Source organism: Ictidomys tridecemlineatus, chromosome 4 (genome assembly GCF_052094955.1).
Source record: "Ictidomys tridecemlineatus isolate mIctTri1 chromosome 4, mIctTri1.hap1, whole genome shotgun sequence".
NCBI classification, from domain to species: Eukaryota; Metazoa; Chordata; class Mammalia; order Rodentia; family Sciuridae; genus Ictidomys; species Ictidomys tridecemlineatus.
The window spans coordinates 58,909,139-58,922,305 of record NC_135480.1 but is presented as its reverse complement, the minus strand read 5'-3'; the positions used below and the strand labels follow the sequence as shown (position 1 = coordinate 58,922,305).

Here is a 13,167-nt window from a genome sequence, read left to right as displayed (position 1 = left end):
ATGGAGTCCTATTCCATGCTCTTGAAATGATACTTGTTATTGATGGTCATTTCTGATTACCCAGCTAGTGCATATTCCTTTAAGCTAATGGAGGTTTCATTTATGTGTAGTTTTAACTTTGATTACAGCCAGTCTCCATAAGGAAAAATTATACTAGAATGTGAAAGATGAGCATTTACAAACTGATAATAAACAGGACAAGAGCTTGGGGTTTGCTGTTTCGCTATCAATCACAGGTTAGACTTCCTTAAAGTGAAGAGAGATTCCTGAGATTCTGTTAGGTTGTACTTCATGGGCTCTGCTTTGTTTCTTCTATTACTTTCAACTTTCTAATTAAAGATGTCTATGGAAAATTAAGTGCAGAAAGGAGTTTGCCTCCCTTTATTCAAAACAGAAATAGGAACAGGTATGTGATGGGAGTGGAAGTCAGTTTCTCATAATTAAAAGGCAAGGTTATGAGAAACACAAATAGGATTAAAAAGGAAATGCCAAAGGAGAGTATTAAGTGAAAACTTCAGTCTTGGTAAGTAAAAAGCACATGGGCAATAGACTGCATGAGGATTATCAGTTTCTCAATTTGGTTATTACCAGTTATTTATGGCTTCCTCTGCCAGTGTTGTAGATTTAGTGTAATCCAAAGTTGTAGCAGGCTGTTACTTTAGTGAGATAAATATTATTATTAGAAAGGAGAAATGATATGAATTAGAAGAAGATATGGAAGGTCTGGATGATTCCTAGATCAGAGGTGAACAACTGAAGGTGAGAAAGAAAGGCCACATTGGGGACTATGCCATTTCTGGTTATTTTATGAATGTTGGTCTAGTAGACATCTAAGCTAGTTTCTGTGGTCATTTCTATTTTCTTCTAGGGTTGATTTTGATATATTAATTAACATTCATTTAAAATCAGTGTAGTCAGTACTTTGGAGAGGAAAGGTAATTCAGAGTGAGCAACAGAGAAGATGATGAGTGGTGAAATGTGACTGAAAATCAGAGAAAAGAAAGTTTGACAGAAGCAAGAACAGAAACTTACCTGATGAGAATTAGATAAAGAAGAGAAAATTAGCTGGACCAAACCTGTTCTTTCTTGGTTCTTTGACATTGCTTTCAACTTGGGGAATACCTTTTGAATCTACTCAGAATGCTCCTTTAATTGCTGGATAACTGTGCCCCTCCTATTTCTATTTCAGTTTCACTATTTCTTGATCTCAGAAAACTGAACTTTCCTCTTGAAAAATCAGTTTATCCTTAGTTCATCATATGCAAGTTCTCTGTCTCACAGGGTCCCCTTAGGTCTCTTCTAGAAATTTCTTCTATTTCATCTCATCTTTAATAGGATCAAGGAAAACAAAAGAAAAGCCCTCACAAGTCACAATAGTTTGTTCATCCTTACTTTGTACTTCACATACTTTTTTTTCTCATTGGTATTTCTTCCATATCTCTCTCTCCTCTTTCTCTCTCTTCCTCTGGTACTGGGATTTTAACCAGGGCCCATACATGCTAGGTAAATATTCTACCACTAAACTTCAAACTATATTTCATTTCTAGCCCACTCTCTTTCTTTCTTTCTTTCTTTCTTTTTCTTTCTTTCTTTCTTTCTTTCTTTCTTTCTTTCTTTCTTTCTTTCTTTCTTTCATGATCTTTGGTACTGTTTAATAGGCATTTACTTTTATTGTATTATATAGATTTGGGTCAAATGTGAGACTTAAAAATTTTTCCAGTGCATACATTTTAACGCATCTCTAGCAGATTATCTAGTTGATAAAGGTAACAGCCCTTGGTATTAAAAAGTAACTTTTAAATTAATTTTCAGACTCCATTTTGGCTCAAAGGAAGAAACAGAAAAACAACATAATAACCACATTGAATGATCTTTTATCATGATGGGAATTTAATTCCAAAAGTTATCCATTTACCTCCTTGCTTCCAAGTTTTCTTCATACCACACTCTTAAGAAAAATCAACACAGTGTAGTCATTTCCTATGCACTGAAAAGAAAACATGCCAATACCTTTTGATCCTCCCAGTTACCATGTTCCTTACATCAGTGTCAATCTTCTCAACAATCTCCTATCCACTGAAGTTTTCAGCTGTCACACAACCAACACTTTTCAATGTAATCAGACTTTCCCTTCACTAGTTTCTTAAAATTAAAGTCAATATTGGTGAAGTGTTGTGGGGCAAGTCACTCAGAAAACACACCAAGTCCCAATTCTGTCCAAATTGAAAAGTCTTTATTTAGCTAACAGCCGGCCACTGCTCCCCAAAAGGACCCATAACTGTCTCTGCAAGGAATAGCCCCAAGCCTAAGCATTTCAGGATATTTAAAGGCAAAAACTACATGGTTGATGTAGCTGTAAGCAAGTAGGTAGAGAAGCTGGATTGGGCAGTTAGCAAGACAAGGCAATGGGTACATTGGTATTTCCCATAGGACTTTCCAGGTTGGCATAGCAGCAAGCAAGCCGAAGGGAAGTGGGACAAAATGACCTTAGTTGAGTACAAGTTAGAGAATGGTTACTAATGTCCAGACAATCAATCTCTGACAAGGTGCATTGTTCAAGAAAAATGGATAGTAAAAAGAACAATTTACATTGCATAAAAATTGTTATTTTGTGTTGCCAAGTATGCTATGCTAGGTAACTGTTAATGGGTAAAGAGGCGAGGCTTTCCCAGGGGAGAAGCATTTCTTACATGATATGGAGACTTAGGGGAAATGGAGTCTGTTTGGTCATTGCCCATATAGCCTGGCCCATAACAGAAGATTTAATATATTAATTCACATCTGTTTTCACATAACAATTGGGAAGTAAAATTGAATAAGAAGGAAGAGGAGGATGAGGGAAAGAAAAAGGAAGGGAGGAAAAATAATATAATGGAAGTAGCAATAATAGCCCTGGAAAAAGGCTCAAAAGACTCAGAACTGTGAAAAATGTAGTAGGAAGACAATAGTTTAATAAGATCAAGGAAAACAAAAGAGAACAATTTTGAAGAAGGGATTGCTTGTGAATGATAAATGGAGCAGTGCATTAGAATCTGAAATATGAATTTGAATCTCTGCTTAGCTCTGTGACATTGGGCTCTGTGACCCTAACCTGTTCATGCTATAATTTTATAATGCATGAAATGAAAGTCATATCAGTAACCATGTAGTTGGGTTCTTATTTTAACTAACTAGTAGTTCATGAAGATTAAATTATATAAAATGGTTAACACAGAACACAGCTCATAGAATCTTCTTGAAAGTTAGTTTAACAAGGTGAGAAATATGAGTCCTTTGAATTAAACTGTCCAGATTATTATCAAGAGCTAACACTGTTATCAACTAGTCTATGTGCTATATATACAGCTCTTAAAGAAGATATTTAATGCCCATATGTGACTCCTTTTTCTTCTTTCTTTTTGAACCTAAGAGAATGTTTTATAGTATAACTAAAAAATACAATTCAATACTCTATCCACTTTTTTTCCCCCGTTGTGAGCTCCAGATCCATGATGGAATATTAGATGTTTGTATGTGCGAAAGAATGTAGAGACAAGTTAGTTCTGCTCCAGCCTGAATGGATAGCGTTCAGAGTGATGACATCCATCAATCAACATCACAGGTGGTTGATGACAGAGCTGAGGCTGTCACTCAGACAGACTCAAGGTGGTCCAGTCCTTTTCAGTGCACTATGCAGGTTTGATATAACTTAGCAGATTTATTTCCTTTTATATTTTAAGACATATTATGAATTTATTTTTTTCTAAACAAAGGCTTCTACTTTCTTTGAATCCTACATTTCTTACTCTATACTTTATGTTGGTTAGTGGTATCACTATTTAACTCAATTTGTGAAAGTTATGTCATTGCTTTTATTCATCCCTAATTCACCTGTGACACAGGATACTTCATTTAAAATATTTATTGATTCAAATCCACTTCTATGCTATCCCATTTCCACTGTTAAGGCCACAATTCTGGTTCTGCTCTGGTCTCTCAAGCAACTCCATTTAGCTTTTCTTCTTTCACATCAATCTTGCTGCCTTTTAAATGATATTTGCTCAACAAAATATGCTAGATGCTGAAAATATACTCATAGACATCATAAAACTTAAAACTTATTAGTGAAGAAATACATAAAATATGTAATTAGTAATTGTCTAGGGGTATAAATGTAAAAAAGAATGAAAAAATAGGCATGTCATATATTTGTAAAGACTGCTTTGAAAAGATAAAGCTTAATTATTGATCATATTATGTTTTTCTTAAGACTTTTAAAAATATTAGAAAATTATTAAATATTATTGAATAATATATCTTCGTAGCATAGTGAGCTAAATCAAAGCCTTTAGCTTGACTTCAAATTTCTAAATCCTCAAGGTCACAATCTATATGCCCAGTCATATTTTCTCATGTATCTAAGACCTCAAATGCTAAATGGCTTGATATTTATGGTGATTTACTTTGCTGATTTAAGCTTTTTTACTTTTTTCCCAAAAACAAGATTTCTTTTGAAACCATAACGTTTTTCTGCTGAGCAACTTAATGACTATAGCTTCATGTGTATTTGCCCTGTCCTCTTAGTTAAAGATGCCATTTAGTTTATGTTGATAGAGACATGTGATTGAATATCTCCCATAATTCTTATCCTGATATGTTTTAACAGGTGGTTATTTATGTCCAAGCTATGGGTTCACAAAAGAGAATGAGTTAAATTCAAAAAATTATATTTATGACTTATATTTGTTTCCTTGCTTAGCATAGAGCTATGCACAGAGAGAACTTTAAAATATTCATTAACTTATTTTCCTACTATGTATGTGCTTACAACTCATTTATTTTTTTTAAAACTGCATTTTCTATTAGCTACTTTTATTTTCTCCAGTAATATTCCAGTTTAAATAAAAAGGAAAATGAAGAGAAAGGAAATATACAAACACAAAGTAGAAGAAGTAAATGGGAGAAAGAAGCAGAGTAGGTGGAAGAGAATAAGTGGAGGAAGGTAATATGTGAGGAAAGATGAAGAACACTGTCTTCTGAGCTGGACTGATACCAAATAAGTACTCATTTTGCCTAGTGACAGTTACACAGAAATATATGTAAAATGGGACCATAAAAAATAAGAAATGGTTTGAATATATAAAAATTAAATTAATACATGATTATGCAAAGCAAAGACTCATTATAATTCTTTTTCCAAATAAATTATTAAAGAAAGAAGAAATTGCAATTAGAAACATTTTAACAAAACATTTCCAGGAATACAATCAAGTATGTAGGAGAAAAAAATATAATGAAAGCCAAGTAAATGTTTCTCAAAAAATGTTATAGAAGAAAATACTTCCCAGATCATTTCATGTGGGCAGCTTTACCCAGATACAAAAGGAGACAATGTTATTATAAGATAAAAAAAACTACTGGCAATTTATTTCACAAATGAAACTTTCTCTTCACATATAGTGCAAATCTAGTCCTTAACTGTCTGTATGTATCTGAGGCCAAAATAATACTTGGAGCTTTTCCATGTTTATCACTGTCTTGGAGAGTCTTCATTTTCAAATGCTTGGAGATATCTTACTGTGTAGATTGGCACATCATAAGCTCCAATCTCTACTTCATACATAACATACAGTTCAGAAATATAAGTTCTGTCAGTTTTTCAAACACATCTAATAAGATAAAGAATAATTTCACAAGTGCAAGCTTCCTGGAGCATTAAATAAGTTTACATGATAGCTTTGTATGAGTACTGCACCATTGCCTACGTGGCAGAAGAAAAGTTACAGAAACTTTCCTTGTTACGAAGAGCCTAGAGAAGCAGGTCAGACTCTCCAAAGCCATGACATCTTAATGCTTAGCCCCAAATTCTCATCAATATTTCTATACTTGAAGATAGAATTGAATGACTGAAGCACGCATTCTTGTGCAACATCAAGTGTGTCTGGTACAGGCATAATCTCTTGATGTTGTCTGTAAATTACTAAATCCAAGGTGATCCTCCAGGATGGTAAGGAGCTAAAGATACCTGGAAATGAGCTGATTCACATATTAAAAAGTAGAAAGAAGCAAATAAGAGTATATTAGTTTGAATGAGTGGCCAAGTTAAAAGAAATAGACCACTCGCTCTAGAGGCAATAATTTTTGGAAAGGCTACTCCCAGATGCAATATTATGTCTTTAAAACAATGGGATTTGCAGAGAGAGGGGAGGAATGATGCTGCAACTGTGGATGTGGGAGGGCTGTGAGATCTCATGATGAATGGGAGAATCAGGTCCCAGCCAAAGATGGTCTAGGAGATTTAATTTTCCAAGTGGAAATACCAGCTCCAGAAAAATAAGCAGAGAATTAGAAAAAAAGGAATAAGACCTGTTAATGGATCCCAGTACTATGTAACTATTGTTTTAGGGTCTCGATGACTCAGAATCATCTCCTGTCCTTGCTTTGGAATCCCAATACAGTACTTTATTTAAAAGTGCTCAACATGTGGATGTCCTGCCACTTTAAGTTAAGTTTAGAGCCTACTTTAGGCATGTCAGGTGGAAACTGGGGAGGGAAGTGTATTCCAGAAAAGATACTGTTAAAAAAATCAAGAAGTGAAAGCAGAAATTACAGGACTAAAGAGTGCAGATGTCATATAGGAGCAAAGTTGAACTTATGGAGACTTATGCAACTTAATTTTATTCAGTGCAATCATTTTCGTGTAGTTTATCAGGAAATAAATATTTATGTATTATGACAAAATGTAAGCTTATGATAAAGAGCATAGGCTCTCAAGTCAGATTTCCATAATAAATCTCTGCTCCAATGCTTCTATTTATAGAGATTTTGGAAAATTATCTATGTGCTCATTTATTCTACAGTAAGGAAGTATATATAAAACACTTATAGAAGTGTCTAGAAAATAATAAATGTTTTATAAATATTATTAAGCAATTATAAATATAGTAATCATATTTTGTTTGCACATTTGCAAGATCAGTTGGGATTAGAAGTTGTTTTAAAAGTACTAAAGTGGAAAAAATGCTTAATATATGCCAAGAATGAATTAGCATTATATTATGAGTAGAAGTTGCCAATATTGTGACATATTATCAGGACAGATATAATTTAATACAGAGATACACATACTCATATATATATATATATATATATATTACACATATACAAAATATAAATTATATATGCTGAATTTTTTGAAATGGAAATATATTGTACCTTTTGATGATTATTCATTTTTTTTCCTTTAAAGCTTAACTGTCATCAGATGCTTCTATTAGAAAGTGACAGTAGAAATAAGATAGAGGGGTTAGGGTTGTGGCTCAGAAGTAGAGCGCCTGCCTGGCATGTGTGAGGCACTGGGTTTGGTCCTCAGCACCACAGAAAGTAAAATAAAGACATTGTGTCCACCTATAACTAAAAAATAAATATTATAAAAAAGAAATAAGATAGAGAAAAAAGAGGCTTGAAAGCAAATTTCTTTTAAACACACACACACACAAACACACACACACAAAGCAGCAGAACTCTTTCAGCATCATATAGGGAGAGACACATATTGGTAAAGGGTAATAAAGAAAACATGGTCTTCAAGGCCTGTTTCAGCTGTACATTTTCCAATCCTCATTTAAATTGTAAGGGTACAAAAACATAGAAATCCAGTGTGCTTTGAGAATAAAACTAAAATCAGAGAGACACTATTACCCCCTTTCCCACTTATATACCTTAAGGAAATTTCCCTGTGTAAAGTCTCAGTCCATTGGAGAGCAAATGGCCACAGGACATGTTCAGTAGGGGGTCTTATGACAGTAAGATATACTCCCTGATTGTATACATATGTCAAAATTGACTTTACTGTTATGTATAACTATAAAGAACAACAACAGCAAAACAGTGAAAGTGCTGCTGGGCAAAGGGATCTAGTAGTTCTTTACAGCACTACAGGGAACACATTTCAGGGCAAATGCTCTTGTGAAGTTTTCAAGATAGATACCTTCTTGGCCATGTCTGCATTGGGCAAAGGATGCTGTGACCAAGGACCATTAAATATATTTAATCACAAAAGTAAAAGTAGATCAGGTTTCAGCACTCCAAGAGTCTGTATCAAGATTACGGACAGGATTGGTAAATGTACCCTAGAGAAATAATCAGTCAAAATTAAAGAGAAGATGTTGAAAGGATAAAACTCCATACAAATTCAGGAGGGAGGTGGGATCTTGCATGGGTCATCCAGGTCATATAACATGCCAGAGGACGGCCCCAGTCTCTCACTGAGTCCTCAAATGCATGTCAGGGTACTCTTTAAAGTGGGTGTTAGGGGATGCATGTGGAAGTGAGGGTCCGAGAACAGAGGAGAAGAGGAATAGTCTAGCACAGAGGATCAACTTTAGGTTGACAGGTTATTCAAACTTTTTTTTTTTTTTTTTTTTTTTGCTAAACCACAGCAAGGATCTGTCTTAAGCTCAGTAGCATAAACTGACCTTTAAGTGGAAGGTCAGTAGTGCAGACAATTATTATCATAAATAAGGTCATTTGATAACAATAGAAAAAACAAATGAATAAAAACTTCCCACACCTACCTGTAGAGCTTAAAGTGCTAAGCCTAGTGTGTAGGAATGTGGTACAGGATAATGGATGAGGAAAATGTTAACTATTACATAATGTTGTGAGCTGGTAACTCCCTTGAAAATAAACATGTATGTCAATATAAAATTTAAAATTCTTACCTTATAGCACAAATGCCACTGCGAATATACATGTAGAACAAAGGCGGAGATAGCTTTTGCACTCTGAAACCATATCGTCCCCCAATTATTTTCTAGTAATCTAAAATACATTTTTCCTCAATATTCTTAGAAATAAAATTGAATGCTTATTATTTACCCACAGATTTGCTGTGAAGATTGATAATTAGAGTCACTAATGGCGTTTCTAAGTAATATGGCATGTAATAGGTAACATAAAATAATTTTTATTTTGAAGACTATGATAATTTTTGCTGTGGTGGATGTTAAACTCATATAACAATAAAGAAAAAATATAAAAAATAAGCTCTACCAAATGTGGGGAAATGTTTTATAATCGTATGGTATAATATTTATAGTAACTTTATTCAAAATCAAAATAACAAACAGTACAGTGGACACCAACTGATGAATAAATAGTTTCCTATATATGATACAATGGGATATTAACAACAAATAAGAAATTAACTATGGTTTCAAGCAACAATAAGAATGAACCTCAAAATATTATTATAAATGAAATAATAAACATAATAAAGATATATTTGCTACTAGTTGATTTAAATGACTATCTTTTAAAGGCAAATTTATAAGACAGAAATTAGATAACTAGCAACCAGGAAATCAAGGCTCTCTAGGTTATTGGAGAAGAGGTACCAAAAACAGGTATGAGGGCACTTTTTTGTTTTTTTTGTACCCGTGATTGAACTCAGGAGTACTCCACCACTGAGCCACATCCTCAGCCCTATTTTGTAGTTTATTTAGAGATAGGGTCTCACTGAGTTGCTTAGTGCCTTGATATTGTTGAGGCTGCCTTTGAACTCATGATACTCCTGCCTCAGCCTTCCCAGTTGCTAGGATTATAGGTATGCACCACTTGCATCTGGCATGAGGGCACTTTTGAGTGATGGAAATATTCTATATTCTGATTATGTGACTATACAGATCTTTCAAAGCCCATCACACTGTGTATATACATCTATCAACAGAATTACTCTTACCTCAATAAGGCTGCTTGTAAAATATTAAATGAATTATGTACATATCATTTTAGAAATACTATTTTGAGGAAATTAGTACATATAAGTCTAAATATTTACACTTTATTAAAATCCCAAATTTTTGAGTAAATTTTTTGTACTTTTTAAATGTATAAATGCTTTATGATGATCACCTACCATTAAAAGAAACAAAAGGAAAGCAGAAAACAGTTGTCACATATTTTGAAACAAACAAAAATAGACACTATGTCCAAATTCCATCGTGTAGTAATAGTTCCTAAAACTTTGGCATGTCATCTAATCTGTAAGAATATTTAAAATACATGGGCTGGGGTTGTGGCTCAGAGGTGGAGTGCTTGCCTAGCATGCACAAGGCACCGGGTTTGATCCTCAGCACCACATAAATGTAAAATAAAGATATTGTGGCCACTTAAAAAACCTAAAAAATAAAATAAAAATAAAATACAGTAATATAATAGACAACAATATCAACTTCAGAGTATTACTAGATGAAATAGATAATAAGTTACTTCATCATGTTAATGATCTAGGTAATTTAAGGGGATTAGGAACTCAAATGAAATAAAACAAAGCTAAGGAATTGAAGTACATATTTTCAAATGATTCAAATAGTCTTATAATGGTACTTGTTATTGATATAATTATTAGTAATAAGAAACTAAATATGAATGCCTATTTCTTTCCATTCTGGCATGTATTGGCTTTTCATATCTCCAGCTGTTACTATTCATAGGATGGGGATAGAGAATGATGTGTTAGGATATTCTAGCAGCAAGACTATTTCTTTGGTTGTTTCATCACTCTTGAAATGATTAAAAGTCCAATCTTCCTTTGATGATTACTCTATTATAGGATGTTGTGACTCAACTTGGTGTAGGAGCCACAGGTAAACAAAAATATATTACTTAGAGTAATAAAAAGAAAAAAGGTAATATTAACATTTTAGTAATTTCTAGATGGGCTTATTAACCAAAATTACCGTATTTATAATGGGAATATTCCAAAAATATACTCACTCACTGATCCTAATAAGGTATAGAATACTATCAAATCTGCCTAAGACATTAATATGATTCACAGTTCCATTGTATACATACATTATGATTTTTAAAATGTTTTGTTATTTTATACATGGAAATTTCACTGAATTATGATGGCAATGGAATAAGAGACAGAAATGCATTTGTAACATGTTAAACATCATTAAAATAGAAGTTAATATATCTATTTTGAAAAACTTACTGATAGGCACCTGCTTAACTTGTTGATTTTTAAATACATTCACATTGCATCTCAAGACTCAGATGGCTTTTGAAGAGAACAATCTCTGCACTCTTCTTCGTATCTGATGGGTCTTGATACTGTAGATAATGGGATTCATCAAGGGTGGGAAAAGGATATAGATGTTGCCCATGAGGACATGAACCAGTGGAGAGAGGTGTTTGCCAAAACGATGAACCATGGTCAGACCAATGATTGGGATGTAAAAAATCAAAACAGCACAGATGTGAGACACACAAGTCTGCAAGGACTTCATTCTCTCTTCCCGAGATGCGATGGCTAAGACAGTGTGCAAGATCATAATGTAGGAGATTATGATGAGCACAGCATCTAATAAGAGGTTGCTGATCACCAAAGCCAGACCATAGATACTGTTGAAGCGGATGTCTGAACAGGCCATTCGAATTAAGTCTTGGTGCAGGCAGAAAGAGTGAGAGAGGATGTGAGGACGGCAGTATTTCAAGAACTTCAGGCGGATGATGACTGGTGGAATGAGTAAAGAACTCCTACATGAGATTGCCACTCCGATTTTCATGATTTTGTCATTGGTTAGGATGGAAGAATAGCGTAGAGGGTTGCAAATGGCAATGTAGCGGTCAAAGGCCATAGCTAGCAGGACAGAGGACTCCATGAAGGACAGACCATGGATGAAATAGGACTGAGCAATGCAGAAATCCAGGCTGATCTCTTGCATAAACCCATAAAGAACTCCCAGCACCGTGTACACAGTGGACAGTCCCATGCAAAGGTCTGTGAAGGCCAGCATGGCCAGGAAGTAGAACATGGGCTGGTGCAAGCTTGGCTCAGTCCTGATCACATGAAGGATCATGCAGTTTCCCAGGAACACCATGGCATAGATGGAGGAGAAGGGGATGGAGAGCCAGAGGGAGTAATTTTCTAGACCAGGAACGCCAGTGAGAACAAATGTTGAACTATTGAGGTGGGAGTGAGAGAGAGCAGACATGAGTAGAAGATGGAAACTTCTCCCAAAGAACTATTTTAATAATACAGGTTTGTGATGTAAGAATTTCCAATAATGTTGACCTTCATTGGTGAAGAAAATAATATATAAAACAATTCCATAAGCAGTAGTAGAGAGACCCTCTTCATTTTTCTTTATAAGTAACCCTTTTTTCTAGACTTGGAACTTGCAATGGGAGTAATGAGTATCTCAGAAATTTAGGGAGTTTTATGAAGAAACAGTAATTGAACGGGCACAAGGGATTTAGATTAGAGGCTCAACTTCTGGGAGTCTCTGTTCAATTCTGAAAAAAAAATAGTGCATGCTCAATTATTTTGAATTGTCACTAGGGCTGCTATCACCCTCAAGGGAATGTAAAATACATAGGTAACTTTTCTCTTTGGTACCATTCTTCACATAGGTACATTTGGTCATAAAATCCCTAAAGAAAAGAAAAGGTTGGAGTAATCTAACTTTTTATTACATAAAAGTTAAATGAGAGAAACTAAACAAGGTGGAATCTGAACACATCCAATTGACCATTCTTTCTTTTCTATAGATCTGTATTTATGTCTCATATTATTTCTGTGTGAAGGTTCACATTTCTTGTACATATTTATTGACCAAAAACGTCACCTCCTTTCTTGCTTTTCTCAGGAATTTTCATTTGGTTTTGAGTTATGAAATATATATTTGCACTGTACAATATTCAAATGACTACTTTTTTCTCCCCCAGTATTTTAAAGATGGTTCTTCATCATCCAATTTGAAACAGTTTCAAATATCCTGTAGTCTCATATTGTTTGCTTTATTTCAAGTATATCTTCTTTTATATCTGTATTCTTATTATAATGTTGTTTAATTTCAATTCAATAAACCTTGAATTGAAATAAAATTCAATTCTGTGGTTTGTATTTTTACTACTATTAACATCTATCCTCTTTTGAGCTTTATGTGTATATGGTTAGTTCCTATTATGAATTTTGAAGAAATATATTTGGAAATTATTTTTCAAATGTTTCTTCTACCCCATTTAGCCTCTTTTCCCCTTCTAGAGTCCAAGTTGTTTTCCCTAACTGTATGGCAGATATGAACAGCTCTTTAATGTTCTTTTGTTGTCCTCCATTCCTCCTTTCTACCTTCTCCTTCCTTTCTTTTTTTTCCCATTTTTGTCTTCCTTTTC

General features: G+C 34.1%; 1 protein-coding gene across 1 annotated transcript; it reads right to left on the bottom strand.

Moving 5' to 3' along the window:
- Window positions 1-11,042: 11,042 nt before the first annotated feature.
- On the bottom strand, window positions 11,043-11,987 carry LOC101968811 (olfactory receptor 51V1). The gene has a single exon (XM_005342105.2). The coding sequence runs from the start codon at window positions 11,985-11,987 to the stop codon at window positions 11,043-11,045; it is 945 nt and encodes a 314-aa protein (XP_005342162.1).
- Between the last annotated feature and the right edge of the window lie 1,180 nt (window positions 11,988-13,167).

Coding starts and splice junctions, on each gene's coding strand:
- LOC101968811 (XM_005342105.2), bottom strand. CDS start 11,987: ATGTCTGCTCTCTCTCACTCCCACCTCAATAGTTCAACATTTGTTCTC.